Source organism: Tiliqua scincoides, chromosome 2 (genome assembly GCF_035046505.1).
Source record: "Tiliqua scincoides isolate rTilSci1 chromosome 2, rTilSci1.hap2, whole genome shotgun sequence".
Taxonomy (NCBI): Eukaryota; Metazoa; Chordata; class Lepidosauria; order Squamata; family Scincidae; genus Tiliqua; species Tiliqua scincoides.
Window position 1 is genome coordinate 8,028,455 of NC_089822.1, and position 15,819 is coordinate 8,044,273.

The following is a 15,819-nucleotide window of genomic DNA, read 5'->3' on the forward strand; positions in this document are numbered from 1 at the left end:
AACATGACAAGCAGTGGCAGGAGGTTTGGTTTGACAGTCAGAGCTCCAGCGTGAGCCTTTTGTGCACTCAATAAAAGCCCTCCCATTCATCCTGAGCCTCTTACCGGTGTTTGTTGCATCATGTCTAGCCTCCCAACCCAGAAGTAACAGGCAACGACATCACCAATTACTGCTGGTGGTATCTCCATAGGTGGGCCATACAAAGTGGTACGGCAGGGGACAAACATTAGGAAATGCTGAACAGTGACAGAGCTTTATCCTTAAACAGAAATAACTTATCTGAGTACATTCTGTTTTCCTTTCCCTACACCACTCAAGACCGGCACTGTCAAAATTCTGAGCCATGGCATTATGCACCTCCCCCCTTCTCCATAAACTCTGCTTAGCATTAAGCATTGTTAAAGTTGGAATTAAATTTGAACTCTTGTTAAGATGGGCTGATGAAGCAAGAAGAAAATTTGCTAAGGAATAGGAAGGGAGCGACTGAATCCATGCTCTGCTTTCAGTGCCATAACCATGGCTAATATTAACCATGGCATAAATGATGGAAGCTCATTATGTCCTGGGTACCATAACGAGCCCTCTTACACCTGGAATTACCAGTGAAGTTCAGCTAGACAAAATGCTTTAAGTTCCAGGTAGATCTGTGCTTATAGATGTCAGCCAATTTACTACCAGGAAAGCCATGTTCTGTAAAGGCAATCTGTGCAGGCTTCAGTATGGCTAAAATTAAAAGCAGACAACCCCTAAACTGAACTCCAGCTCTTAATTCTGAAAACTGAAGCATTTGTTTTTCCTGAAATACAGTCAAGCTGCTCTTTCAAGCTACATAAGCACAGTTGGGGTGGGGGAGGGAAGATTGCCGATTTATTTAGTCATTAAACACAAAATGCAAACACACGGTGTAGAATGTACTGAACTTAATTCTTAAACAACTGTGGATTTCCAAAGCTCCCAGACACATAAATCACAACAATCCTGCCTTCTAATAATGTCCGTTGAGAGGGCTTGGGCCGTCTGAGATGGATGCTTCTGCAAGAGAAACTTAGCTGTCCCAGTGGCCTTTGTTAAACATTTGGTTTCCAATTTAATCTTTAAATTCAATCTTTGGTAAAGAGTTGGGGCAGCACTAAGCCATGAGCAGAGAGTGGCACAGCTCTAATTCAAGGAGGAGAAGCACTATATTTTACTGCTTTGGAAGAGGCATCTCCCGCCATCATACTGAGATTTAGAGCCCACAGAGTGGATTCTGAAATTGGCTCACTGTCTGCCAAGTTTCAGCCCACTGCAAATTAAAACCGCTGAGTTATAGACCCCTCAAAACGAGCCTTTTAAATAGAATGGCTAGAAGCTTCTGGGGCTGCCAAATACTGCAATAATTAAATGCACACAAGCACAGAAAGAGGAGGGGAAGAATCTCAAAGGCCTGCAGGGCAGGTAAAATCTGGACAAACCGTTGCTTACTCCTGTAGCCTTGTGCAACAGTTGGAACTCACCATCAGGCAAAAGCCAAAATATCAGCCATATTTTGCTGTCCTTAACAGGTATGTTTCCCAAACTTTATTTCTCCTCTCTTTAAATGCCAACATCACACTATGTATTCAGCAACATACAGTGATAAAGAAAAAGAGGCCAACTTGATGGTGAAATGACGTGTTTTCCCTTTCTGTGAAATTTGGGTACTTCCTTGGAGATCGCTGTAGAATAGTGGCTCAAAAGTGTGCATGTTGGATGTATGGCCATTAGCTTCTAAGAGGAACAAGTTGCTTCCTCCCTACCCCAGCCCACTTACCCCAGTTAGTCCAACTACAGCAGTTCCGTAGGCCAGCTCCCATTTTCCAAACTAATTAACTGAATGTGTAGCCTGAGAGTAATAATTACTCAAAATAATCCATACATGGTAAGTTAATTTGCGTACTTTAAAGATTCAGTATTTTCAAATTTGAATTTTTTTCTTTCTTTCTTTACAAGGAGCTAAGGGGAAAGAAATATAGAGGCTATGAAGACTGGAGACCAAGAGTTGAGGTCAGAGAAGAACCGGGATTGGTTTAAGTGGTTTTGCAGTTTTAAATTTGGAGAAAGGGGACTAAAATTAGTGTTATTGCTTTGCATTAGGCACTGAGCACACAATGGAAAAGAAATATTGCCTTGCGGCTAAAAGCAAGGACTGTGAAATTCTCCACTTCATGCACAGCTTTGCACAGATATGGAAACAACAGGAACACTGTTTGTAGAGCATAACTAACAGCAAGTACTTCTTGACACAAAGTTATTAATTTATGGAATTCACTGTCATAAGATGTGGTGGCTTTAGACCAGGCCAATGGCTTTAGACCAAGGTTTCCCAAACTATGGGTCATGACCCACTGGTAGGTTGTGAGCCCATGCCAGGAGGGCCCTCCCACCTGCCCTTGCCTCTGTTTTCTCTTCAAATCAGAGCCATTTAGAGGCCCCAAAGGCCTCTTCCAGTTCACGCTGGGTTGGTCCACTCGGCCTACAGAAACCTCTGAAAGCTACATCTGGGTTTCAGAAGGCAACTTCCAGTTTGCCTCTGAAAACCAGAAGCAGCTTCCCAATGCTTCTGCAGGCCATTCCGAGGCCTGCAGAGCAGCTTGCTGGCCCAGTATGACCTGGAAGACCCTTTGGGGCCTCCACCCAGCACCACCAGGATCACTGGCCAGGCAGGGTGGGTCGCAGGGTGGAAAGGGTTGGGAACTGCTGCCTTAGACTGTACAAAGGGGCACTCAGTGATGCTGTTGGGATGGGATTAAACGTATTACCTCCCCAGCATCCCAGTCATTGAGCATCAGGGCACACCCTTTACTGCACAGCTCCATTATTTCATCTGCATTGTCCCATCATGGGTCCTGTTTTGGGGTTACACCAGCATGTGACAGAATGCTAGGAACTAGCTGTCAAAACCAGCTGCAAATATAAAAGCTCAAAACAATTCTGTAGTAGGAAGTGAAAACCAAAAGTGGGTAAATTGCTCAGAAAACCGAAGGCTCTTAAATAAAATCATTTTTTCCCCAGTTTTTGAAAGATAAAAAATGTTTGATCAGTAGCTACATTAATTTATGGATCCTGCTTTCCTGGAAGGGACCACAAGGCAGCCAAAGGCACATTATGAAAAATCATTCTGCAGAGAGAGTTGCCGGTGGAAAACATCTCAATTATGTATGTGCAATGCCTGTAAAGTTTAGCAGCTGTGATTTTTACGCCACACGGGTACAAGGCTGCAGTATCTGACAGACAGCTCAGATGAATGGAAGAGGCATGAGTGAGAAGCCTGGAACATTCAAGCGACAACCCAAACCGCTCTTGCTTAGATGAGGTTACATATAGTGGTTGAGGTGAATTGGAGTCAGTGAGGGCAAGCCAGCAATCAGATATTTTGTGATAGACATTCAGGAGGAGGATAGAAGAATATTTATATAAGTATATTTTTAGGCCATACAGTGCCAGTGTTCATCATACTGTCAGTTGCTAATTTTTCAAATCTCAAGGTTGTGCAGAGGCTACACAAAATAAAATAATTTCTGTGCTGTTGAATTCTGCAACCTGTACAAATTAAGCAAAACTATGCAACTGTGCATAACCGCTTTTATTTTGCACAAATCATGCCGCATCATCTGTTATTGTTCTACTAGTTAAGAGAAGAGACAAGGACATATTGCACATTACTGAACTTCCATGTTCAATTTGGCTAAGCCTCTGGACTTGTGAGATTTTAGCAGGCATGAACTACACATTCTCAACACATTTCAAAGCTATCCATCTGGGAAATTTATTCAGCAGCCATCTCCTACCATTATTCAGAGGAGCAGTCATGTTTAAAGACATAGTTCCTAGATGTAAGATATATTAGCAGACATAACTTTGTGTTTAACTAACTGCTAAATAAATTCCTCTGAAGACGACAACCAAAACATGCTGGGAATTACTTATTAAATTGTAATCACTATCTCAAGGCTTTGCCTCATGTTTTTCCTATTATGGGTGCAGCTCCCTTTGCCATTTGTTACACACACAGATTTGCCTACTGCTAAGAGCTATATCCATGAACAAGCACAGTTACACATAAACACGTTGATGAGGACAGGCCGTGGACACTCATGTGCAGGGGAAAAGTGACTGTGTGAACTGAGCTAGCAATTTTTTGGACTGAAAGAAAAAAAAAACTCAGATTCTCAGAATCACAATACAAGTGGTGCCTTAGTACCTGCAGAGGATCTGTTCCCAGGATCTCCCCCCCACCACCACCACTGCGGATAACCAAAAACTGTGGATAAAAAAAAATCTGTGGTTAGGCTCCAGTTGCCTCCGGAGGCTCTTCTGAGGCCTCTGGGAAGCCTTAGAAGATCAATGCCAGTTTTGGAAGGGACATTTAAAGGGCTTTGGAGGGCAGGGGAGGCTTTCATGGGCTTCAGAAGAGCCTCCAGCAGTGGTTGGAACACAGTTCCGGACGCGTTTGGAGGCTTCAGGTTGAGCTGAATCTGGCTCAACGCAGGTCCAGGGGACCCAAACTGAGCCAGATCCTTGGATACAAAATTCACAGATAAGTAGATTCATCCTGTACTACACTTTATGTTTTGTCGACTTCAGACCAAAGAGGGAGTGTGGATGGAATAGATACAGACACACCTATTTAATTCCTGAAAAATAGTCATGATAGCTAAATGGAACCCATGTAAAGGCAGCATACCAGCTGCTGGGAACAAAAGGGAAGGCGATCACTTTCATACTCTGCCTGTGAACTTCTTACACATACTGGCACGTACTCAAACACATATGTTCACCCTTCCAAAAGCTCATGTGTTCACACACAGGGAGAGAGTTCAAGCCATTCAAAGCAATGACTTTTCCTTAGATAAGCAAGCTTCCAAAGCAACCAGCTTCTAGAAAGATGACAAATTTACTCAAAATGGTTTTCAGGAAGAGAAAAGGTTCAATGCTTTAAACAAAAAGACTGTGATCGATACACTACCCATTTGTGTGCTCATCAGGGTGCACTGTAATAATGAGCTTCCTCCTTGACTCCTGTACAGTGCTTCAAGCTGAACAATGCATTTTCAAGTTTACATCACATAAAGACAGAAACCTAGCATTTCATGACACAATAAAACACAGGCCAGCATATCCCTGTACCTCAGAGGTGGGGACTTTTGCCAGACTCGCGTTTATTGTATAATTATGCATCTTTCCTTATAACATAATTATAGAAGAAGAACTAATTAACTAATAACAATAATGCCTACATTGTAGACTTTGAAAAGTTACCCTCCTCTAAAACAGCTTCTTCATATTTAAGTCAAATAATTGTGATGGAAGGGCAACTGGAATATCTTTTATGAACATGTTACAACTCCTCTGTTGTGGGTTCCTTCTCATTTTGAAATTTTATGTAAGGATGCGCAAAACTTTGTTATTTCTGCCTCAACCAAAAGTTCTGGACACTTATTTGCAAAAGTGAACATGCAATTTTCACAAGGGTAGAATTTTCCAAATGCAGCACATTCCAGCTCAAGCATTATTACTCTCCATCCAAAAGTGCTGGACTGCATGCTGTCGTACTTGATCCTAAGCAGCTGCTTCTCTTTGTTCTCCAACTAACATATTCAACAGCCTTCTGCTATCTGCTTAACATTGTTCTCTGTCAAAGATGTAAGTTTCTTATTGAACTCACAATGCTGGCCTGTTCTCCCAAAGATGGGACAACTTCATCTTTCTCCATTCTATGTTATTAGCTTAACTGGGAAAAACATGTCAGAACTTCTTTGCTTTATTCAGAACAATTATCTGAACCTGTTAATCTATAAAATTCTTGCTCCCAAAAATGAAAAAAAAACATGTTAGTTGTATGATCTGTACCTCACAGAATGCCAACTGTCCAATAATGCAAAGAAACAGAAACACTTGGTTGTTCTCCTGGTGTAACATATACAATAATCCACGGGCAATGATGCGGTAGTCTGCATAAAGCAATCCCATCATTATAGCTCCCAGTGGAAACCGAATTTAAATCATGCAAAACTGAAGAATTTTAAGTTCTGAGTGAATATTTCACATATATGTAAATTCTCATTATTTACTTGAAAGCATGTGCTTCTAACATTTTCATTCATTCATTCATTCATTCAACCACCCACCTTTATTGGCATATGCCTTCAAATTTTTGTTCATAGTCTTTTTCTGTATTTTACTTGACCAACAATTTTGTTTATGTGAAACAAGACCCATAGATTACAGAGCTGCAAGCCAGCATGACCTTGCTAGAGTATGAAATAGAAGTGAATAAATCCATTTATTTCTTTGCCCTCTCCAGGTAATAATATTTTGACTCTTAATGCCATCTACCAAATTAGCTTACGCAGAAAATTGTACTCCAGCCTGGATATTAGTCACTATCTCAATGTTTTGGGTATGCGATAAACCTAACCAGTCTTGCAGTCTCACTATCTGCAAACAGCCATGATTTAAATGCTGGAAGAATATGAAGCTGCTCTCTTATGAAAAGGGGGAAAAATGCTGCTGCTATATATATATATCCAAGAGCAAACAATATTACGTCAAGATAGATTGTAATATTACAAAGTCAAGATAGATTGTAAGATTGATAGTTATGAACTATCTGTCCCTCTTTCTCCACCAGCAGAAAGAGGTTATTACAGACAGTTGTCCTAGAAACAGGACCACAGAACCCAAAAAAGTCTCCTGGAAGCCAGAAGTGATATCACAAGAAGAAAAGACCATAAAGATCATTGAGTTGTGAGAAGATGTTGAAAATTGCTGACTCAAGTAGTAAGGTTGCTCTTAAGTCAACCCACAAGGGTTCCAATCCACTTGAATAAATGGGCAGGAGGTCTGGTCTAGAGGGTAGAGCCTCCATTCGCCTGAAGATAACATCCTCAGGTCACCAGTTCAAGGCCACCGGCACCGTGCGACCTTGAAGCAGCTGACAAGCTGAGCCGAGTTATTCCATCTGCTCTAAGCGTGGGAGGACGGAGGCCAGAATGTGAAACCAGATCAGAAAGAAACATCTGAAATGTTGTGGTTCTTGAAAGATTGAAACTTCTTTTAACTGTAAAAAATCCGTACGGGGATTTAAATAGCCTGCCTATATAAACTGCCTTGAATAAAGTCTGAGGAGAAATCTGATGACTAAGAAAGGCAATATATAATTACCTGTATTATTATTATTATTATTATTATTATTATTATTATTATTATTATTATTATTATTATTATTATTATTATTATGACAAGCTGCCCTTATGCACAGTGAAGCTTTTTCCAGAGTGTTCAAACAGGCAATCCCTCACCTACAATCTGAATCAGTTCAGTTGAGGAAAGTGCTCCTCACTTGACCCTATAGATGGTATACACCGGCCCAGGGTTACAGATCAGTCATGCACTAAAAGAAACAGGAACAGAGCATGCCCACAGAGAGTCTGTTCTGGTGATAAACTGGAGTTTTCGTTCTTACAGGCCCATCAACTTTAAAGTAGCATTTTTTTCCTGATCTTTTGACAGATCACCATAAATATTATATGCAAGCCTCTCACTGCTTTGGGGATAGTTTTAAATAGAAATGGCAAGGCTGTAAAAAAAAAAAAGAGAGAGAACATGCTCTCTTTAAGGAAAAGTAAAATGGTCTATTAAGGTCTAGTGGACTTTATTGCAATGGTTAATCTTTCTTTTTCTTCTCAAAGCCCATACAGATTAGAAGCCTTCCAGTTGGTATAACTGAAATTCCCTATATAGCAGAAGAAACTAAGTTGCTAAAACTGTAACTGAAAGTGGTCTATACGCACAAAGAGATCACATGACAGAGTTCACATGATACCATCTTTCAAGCTGTGCGTGTCAAGTAAATGCTACTTTGGTGAAAAATTCTTGCACAAAGAAAACAAACATGGAGAAAGTATGGACTGACACAGACTTTCTAAATAAAGGGAATTTTATCTGTTCACTTTCTCTTCAAGGAAGGGTTGTAGCTCAGTGCACAGCACCGCCTCTACTTTCAGGTTCAATCAGTGGCAGCACCTCAAAGTGTGGTACAGAAAAATTCCTGCCTGAAACCTTGGAGAGTTGGTGCCAATAAGTGTCAGCAATACAGCGTGAGATGTGGCACTGCTTATGTTACAGAGCAAGTATTCAAACATCTATTTTCCCTATTTGTGGACTAAAGAGGTACAGTCCTGGGCAAGCTGCACCAACATGTGATTTCTGTGTACAGTTTGAGTATCCCTTATCCGAACTGCTTGGGAAGGGAAGGTGTCTGGATTTTGGATTGGTCTAAATTTCAGAATAATTGTATAAATATAATGAGAAATGCTACCTCTTGCTCTTTACGTTGTTACCCATACGGGTGTCTGCTGGCGTCTGGGGGTCGTGATGGGGAAGTCACATATGGGGAAGTCACATAGGCTGGAAAAGAAGAGTACCTGAAGGCTAGTCTGAGGATCTCCTAGCAGGGAGCTAATCAGTGAGGAGATGCCACCTTCACCTAGATAGAATGCGACCCCACCTCCAGCAATGTAAGTGATTGGTTGCTGCAATGGTGGTTGGCAACCTTCAGTCTCGAAAGACTATGGTATAAGCCTACAGCACTCGGTATTCCTAGGTGGTCTCCCATCCAAGTACTAACCAGGCCTGACCCTGCTTAGCTTCTGAGATCAGACGAGATCAGACGAGAAAGGCTTCTGGCCAATTGCTGTGGTTGCTGCAACAACACATGCTCGTGAACAGAACTGAAGCCAGTGCATCAGTCCTCTTGGTAAGTCACCAAAAATATGACATGAAATGGAATAAGGTCTGTTAAGAAAACATTTCAGCTTAAAATAAATTTTTACAAAATTCCACCGAACAGTGTGGGAAGGCCCATACCTCGAAGGATAGCCGGCTGCACTGATGCGGATGGTCTCCAGCACACCACAAGCTCTCAGCTGCTGCACTGCCCTCTTTGGATCAAAGCTGCAACAACACAATTCATTTCACAGGTGAGCATGGCAACACAATCAGTCCAATGTCCTAAACACAATGCTTGAAATATATGCAACAAGAGGTATCTCGTGGCAAACAGGGCCTTCTATGCGGTGGTGCCTAGGCTCCGTGACTATCCTCTTAGAGAAGTACGTCTGGCCCCTCCTCATTGCACACTCTGATGGACTTTCATTTTCTATTCTTTTCTAATCAGGTCTTTTTAAGGTATCTGAGTGTTGGCTATCCTAACTATTTTCAGCCATGGAGCACTGGTGTCCCATGAATGGAGTGCAGTTGTGCCATGGGAATTTGGTCATTTATTAGTAGGGCCATTGGGGGATTTGAGCCCCTCACCAGCAGTGTGGTGTGCCTTGTGAACTGTCCAAAAAACTGATGTTAGGCCTTGATAATTGTAGTGCCTTTTCAGTGTGCAGTGAGATGAAAAAGGTTTAAAATCACTGGGTTATATGGTATCACTTTGCTGGCTTCTAGAATTGTACAGCTGCTGTTATTTGAGTTGTTTCAAGTTTTAAAATATGCTGTATTTTTATGCTATCTTCTTTTAAATCTTGTAAATCATGTTGGGAGCCTAGATTGGGATTACAAATCCAGGAGAAGTCATAAAGAAAAATAAAGCCATAAAGTAGTAAAGACAAAATGGTGCCAAAGCAACTTAAGAGAAAAAGAACATATTGGCTGCAAAGAGCTACTAACAAAAATAAAAAAGATACATTTGAGGATTCTTTTTGGGGGGGGGGGAAGAGACGCTTTCCTCACCTGAAGTGCAACTTTTACACCTGTGAACATCTGACACAACCCTAGACAGTACATATAAGGCAAGAGAGTTTAGTCAAACAAATAACTTTACATCATGATACTGGGCAGATCTTTAGGGCGTCCTGTATATTGTTTATTTTTCAGATGAGATGTGCTTATCAAGCATACCTTATGTCCATCCAGTTCACAAGAGCTGGAATTTCAATCAGTGCCACTCACCTGTCCACCCAGCACAGCTAACAGAACTAACTACAGGAACAGCTTGGGTTACAAGGGTAGCACAGAAAATCTCTGCACTATAACTGCCCTTAGAGAATCAAAGTGCCTTTTGTGGGGGAAGACCCCTGTCCACGCTTCTCAGGTTATACTCAACAGTACTGAATAAAAAATAAGGATAGGCTGCATCCTTTAAAGACACATAGTAATTATGCATGAATGCAAGATAACAGTGAAAAGAACAGCCTTGCTGGATCAGGCAACTCTCCATCAAATCCAGAATACTGATTCCAACCTTGGCCATCTAGATGCCTCCAAAAGAAGGTGTTTTATTCCAACCAGTGGTTCACTTAGCTCAGTAACATCTACCGGAATGGCTGGCAACTCCCCAGAGAGTCAGACAGAGGATCTTCCCAGGCCTGCCTAATAACTTTTAGCTATAAATACGAGGTGAACAGGATCCTTATGCATGCAAAACCTATGGCTCTACCTTCTCCTCCCTCTTTAAAGATAACTGTCACTATAAGACAAAAGTGACCTGTGAATGCAAAGATTCCAATTTTCCCCAGTATTTAAACATCTGGAGATCCAGAACCCCTGGGAAATTTTGGGCAGGTCTGGAGGATGGAGAACAGCAGAAGAAATACACTTCCTCCCAGAATTTGCCGCATTAGAAAATCCATCAAAGCTGTCAAGCCCGCAGCAAGTGATCCATTACATTATCACAAAGTTAAATGCACAAGAGCAGATATTTAGCACGTTACTCCCGGAAGAAGTGAAACTGGGTGCCTGTGTCTGTCTGTGCTGCTATTTTAATAAAAATAAATAACAGCAGCAATTTTGCTGTGACTGAACACCTTTCATCATGCAGATCCCCAGAGCAATTATTTCTGTTGGCTATAATAAAGAGACTGCTCCGAAATGCTGCTGTCACTACCGAACAATGGCTGCCTTGGGGACAGAACACAGCAATTATTCAGCAACATGTTTAGTGCAGGAAGTAGAGAGTATCACAAACTTCCTTACAGTAACCGTGACAAAATTCAGGGGAGCAGGAGCTCTTAATGCTTTATCAAAATGGGTGAGCTGATGTAATACCCTGCTTGTTACTGATCTACACAGGCTCTACACAGGAGGCAACACAGTGGCTCAGTTAAGGCACAACACTAAACCGTGGTTTAGAGTAACACCACCATGCCGTGGCAAGCCAAAGACTCATATGCTGCCCCTCTCCTTTCCTCTTCTTTCATGAACGATGGGAGGACATTCAAAGCTCCCAGTTGCATTTTCTAACAAACCACAGGGCAAGCTGGGATGACACTGTCCAACCATCCCTGCTCCCATGTATTAAGGACGAGTCCCATGAATGTGCACTTACAATCCACTGCAAGAACTAGTAGTAGTATGGGAAAGGATGAAATGGGTCAAAACCACAGTGGAGGTGGGGTAGGAGGACTTAAGCCCCTGCTGCAATTTTGATCTCAACTGTGACCACCCACCTGCTGTGATTTTAGCCTCATTCCCCCAAGCACCATTAAACAACATAGTCAAACATAGTCATGTTTAGTCATAGCTAAACATGATTAATAGTCATATTAATCATATGATCGTGATTAATATGATCATACTGGATCATAGTAATCCAGTATGATGGGATGTCCTTATTTGTATAGGAATGAGACAGATCAGACAATATTACTTGAACCAGCCCGTGTTAGTTAACAAACCAGGATTATAACAACAGGTCTGGATGAAAGAGGGAACTATGGTTTGTCAGCAAGCTGAAGTTTTAAACTCTCCCCCTGCATACGTGAATGAGAGAGGAAAGAAAAATGGAGGGGGAAAGGGGCCATGAGTCTGAGGCTCACTGAGGTGCATTCTTGTAATGTTCAACCACATTCTGTCTGAACTGGTCCTCTGGCACTGCCCAGAACTCAACTCGGGAGCCACTGCATAGCACGGAGTGAACATAGATTGAGAACCCCAAGGCTTGTGGAGTCTGTCTCCCTGAAAGAGCCTAGTCTGACTGTTGCTTCTCCCTTTGTTATGATAAAAATCTGGCATTAGTAACAGCAGCTAAGTAAGAAGCCAGAGGCTGGCATTGCTATCAGCAGGATACATGGCAGATACATCAGAGTGGAGAGAAAGATAATATTTAGCATTTACCTAAAGCTTTTTATACACATTATTCAAAGTATTTCATATGTATCGTTTGCCATAATCCTTATAACCGTATAATGTATTATCCCCATACTACAGGCAGAGGGTCTCAGGTATGCTAAATCTACCTAATGAGCATGTAACAGAAACATGATTTGGGCCTCAATCCTACACATACTTGCATGGGAATAAGCCCCACAGAACACAATGAGATTCACTTCTGAATAGACATGCACAAGATTGCACTAGGAACTTCTCAATTCATAGCTTGGTTTTTCAAAGCCACTAGCAAGATCTGAACCTAATCAGTGCCCCTCTCCCCAGAAGGAAGGGACTACAGCAGGGGTGCTCACACTTTTTTGGCTCGAGAGCTACTTTGAAACCCAGCAAGGCCCGGAGATCTACCAGAGTTTTTTTACAATGTTCGCGCCATCATAACATATAACATTTATGTGTACAATGTATGTTGGTGTACCTTGCATAACCGCATGAGCCAATATTGCACAACACAACATAATTAACTATAAACATTTTTTGTAATTACTCGAGTTTACTTTGATGACTTGCACTGAAGTGAATCAGCCAAGGATGCATAGTCAGACAGTAGCTGCTGACAGCCAGCCTCAAGCACACTTCCAAATGTTCATCAGTCATGGTGGAACGGTACTTGGACTTCATGATCTTCATGTAGGAAAAGGCTGACTCACATAAATAAGTGGAGCCCTTCCTGCCTCAGGTGCTCTTATATCCCTGAGGGCCCTATTGCCTTCAAGTGGCTGCAGCTGTGCAACACACTCTGCTGGATGCCCAGGCCAGGCCTTAAAGGGGCTACTGCTGACACCACATCTACCTCCTCACCAGATCTTCCTCAATTCCAATACAAGTGGGGGGGGGGAGCAGATCTCTATACAGACCAGTGCAAAAACAGGGGAAAGGTGTGGGGGAGGGAAGATCTCTATATAGACATCACAGCAAGACCAGTGCAAAACCCCTTGCACACCGAACCAACAGATGGAAGTTGGGGGGGGGCAGATCTCCATACATACTAGTGCAAAAAAAGGGGAAAGGTAAGTCAGCCCCAGTAGAGTCAAGGGGGCTCACTCCCAGGGATGAGAGAGAAGCCTGCCAGGTGCTCATTCCCTGGGCTCGCTCCCTGGGCTTACTCCCTAGGCTCACTCCTTGGGCTCACAAGCCTGCCAGGGGCTCACTCCCAGGGATGTGTGGACTGGAGAGAAGCCTGCGATCGACTCATTTTGCCTCGAGATCGACCGGCAGATCAAGATTGACGTATTGAGCACCCCTGGACTACAGCATTTATTCATTTAAAGCAGAAATAAGTCTGTAAAGATCTCCCAGTGGTTCGTTAACTATGAACACACAATAAAGGGTGGATTATCAAGTGCTGGTAATGTGTGAGAAGGTCCACATATTTGGAGAGGGGCTTGACCTTAGTGGTGGGGCACCTGCTTTCCCTGTAGAAGGTCTCAGGTTCAATCCCTGGCATCTCCAAGGAGGTTAGGCGATTACTTTTGCCTGAAACCCTGGATAGTTTCTTACCCCTGCTAACTGGCTGAGGCACTTTTTCAAGTGGGTGCTCCTCTTTTTAGCAGGGGGAGAGTAACTGGCCCACCTCACCTCAGCAGTGTCTTTTCTAGTGGCTGCCTGCTGGTGTTCTTCTGCATCTTTGTAAGATTGTGAGCCCTTTTGGGACAGGGAGCCATTAGTTGTTTGATTTTTCTCTGTAAACCGCTTTGTGAACTTTTTGCTGAAAAGCGGTATATAAATACTAATACTAATACTAATAATACTAATACTAATAAAAATAATAATAATAATAATAGTTTCTGCTAGTCAGTTTCAGCAATGCCAAGCTAGACAGATCAATGGCTTGACTCAGTAATAATAAGGCTGCTTCACATCTATCAAAATTCTGCTGCTGCATCAGCTGATATAATAAGAGATAATCCCTTCCCGTTTCTTCAACGTTTCCACTGAATGCCTCTTTCATGCCACATGTAATAGTCCCTCTTCTTTTTCATTGTATTCTTCAGAAATAAGACACAGTGGCTCTTTTACTTGCCTCTGCTAAGAATTTGGTGGGTGCCCTCGTAACTTCTCAGCGAAACGATAAGAAGCACAAAACTCTGATATAAACATTCTGCTCGTATGATTTTGATGACAGGTGTTTTAGAATGTATTGCAATATATTGCACCAATATTGTGCAGCAACACTGGCAAAACACCACCAGCCCTGAGGGGATATATTTTCATCACCTCATTCTGCATGACCAAAATGAGGGAGAGAGAGATAAGGATCTTTATGAATCATCACAGTAAAATAGGCATACCTAGGTGATGCAACTGAAAATCTGAAAGTTACACAGAAAAATCCATATGGAACATCTGGTCCATACTATCCATATCAACTGGCAGCAGCTCTTCTTACAGGGGCATGGCTCAATGCAAGGCACATGCATTGCTTGCACAAGACTGCAGATTGAGTTTCCATTATCTTCATTTAAAAAGGAGATTTGCTAGCAGGCCCGGGAAAGAGCTCAGCTATAGAGAGTTGCTGCCAGTTAGGCTAAACAGATCCTGGCTGGCTGGACCAGTGGTCTCTCAGTACGAATGATGTAGCTTAATTCACAAAGTAGGATCTGAAGCTACATCTTAACCCTAGTTTGTCTGAACTGTAAGAATAAATCATAGTTTTGAGCCTGAACATAATAGGAAACTGTGGTTTATTAAAAAAAAAAGAAAAAGAAAAGAAAGAGGAAGTGTTCAATCTTCTCACCTTGTGTACATTGGAGAAGTGGGAGAAGCATGCAAGTCTGAGTGTTGCCGTGGCTCACTGACAATAATCTAACCATGGTTTAGAGCAGGGGTGCCCAAACCCCGGCCCTGGGGCCACTTGCGGCCTTCGAGGACTCCCAATGCAGCCCTCAGGGAGTCCCGAGTCTCCAATGAGCCTATGGCCTCCAGAGACTTGCTGGAGCCCGCACTGGCCTGACGCAACTGCTGTCAGCGTGAGGGCAACTGTTTGACCTCTCACATTAGCTGTGGGATGAGGGCTCCCTCCACTGCTTGCTGTTTCACATTTGTGATGCAGTAGCGACAGCAAACGAAAGGCCAGTCTTGCTTTGTGCAAGGCCTTTTATAGGCCTTGAGCTATAGCAGGACCTTCATTCATTCATATAAGTTCATCTTTAATATATTCATTTATGTAAACTTATGTACATTTATTCAAATTTTAAATGTAAATTAATTCTTCCCCCCCCCCCCGGCCCCTGACACAGTGTCAGAGAGATGATGTGGCCCTCCTGCCAAAAACTTTGGACACCCCTGGTTTAGAGCATCATCTAAATCAAGACAAACATTGTTTATTTGAGGCTGTTCACATTTCAGCGGCAAGACATCAAGTAATGGGCAATCAAGTAATGAGAGCACAAGAGAAGGACACAAATGCATGAGGTTCCAGTAGGAAACCATTTTGATTTCATCGGTCTCAGCATCACATACAGCAAGCCACCACAGTGCATGGCCTACTGGATGTCTAATAATGAATCCAATTTTGCGATTCATGCAAAGCTTCAAATGCAGAGGGTTCCTCAAACTTAGTAAACTACCACCTATAGTTGGTGGCCCCACATTTTCCACAAAATTGTTAGCACCTAAGAGAAC

The 15,819-nt window shown here is 42.4% G+C and overlaps 1 protein-coding gene across 1 annotated transcript in view; it reads right to left on the reverse strand.

The window, feature by feature from the left end:
- MYO5B (myosin VB) overlaps positions 1-15,819 on the reverse strand; it is a 206,656-nt gene that overhangs the window by 74,419 nt on the left and 116,418 nt on the right. The window contains exon 16 of the mRNA XM_066617957.1: positions 8,890-8,976. Coding sequence (XP_066474054.1) covers positions 8,890-8,976 — 87 coding nt within the window. The remainder of the gene's footprint in view (positions 1-8,889; positions 8,977-15,819) is intronic.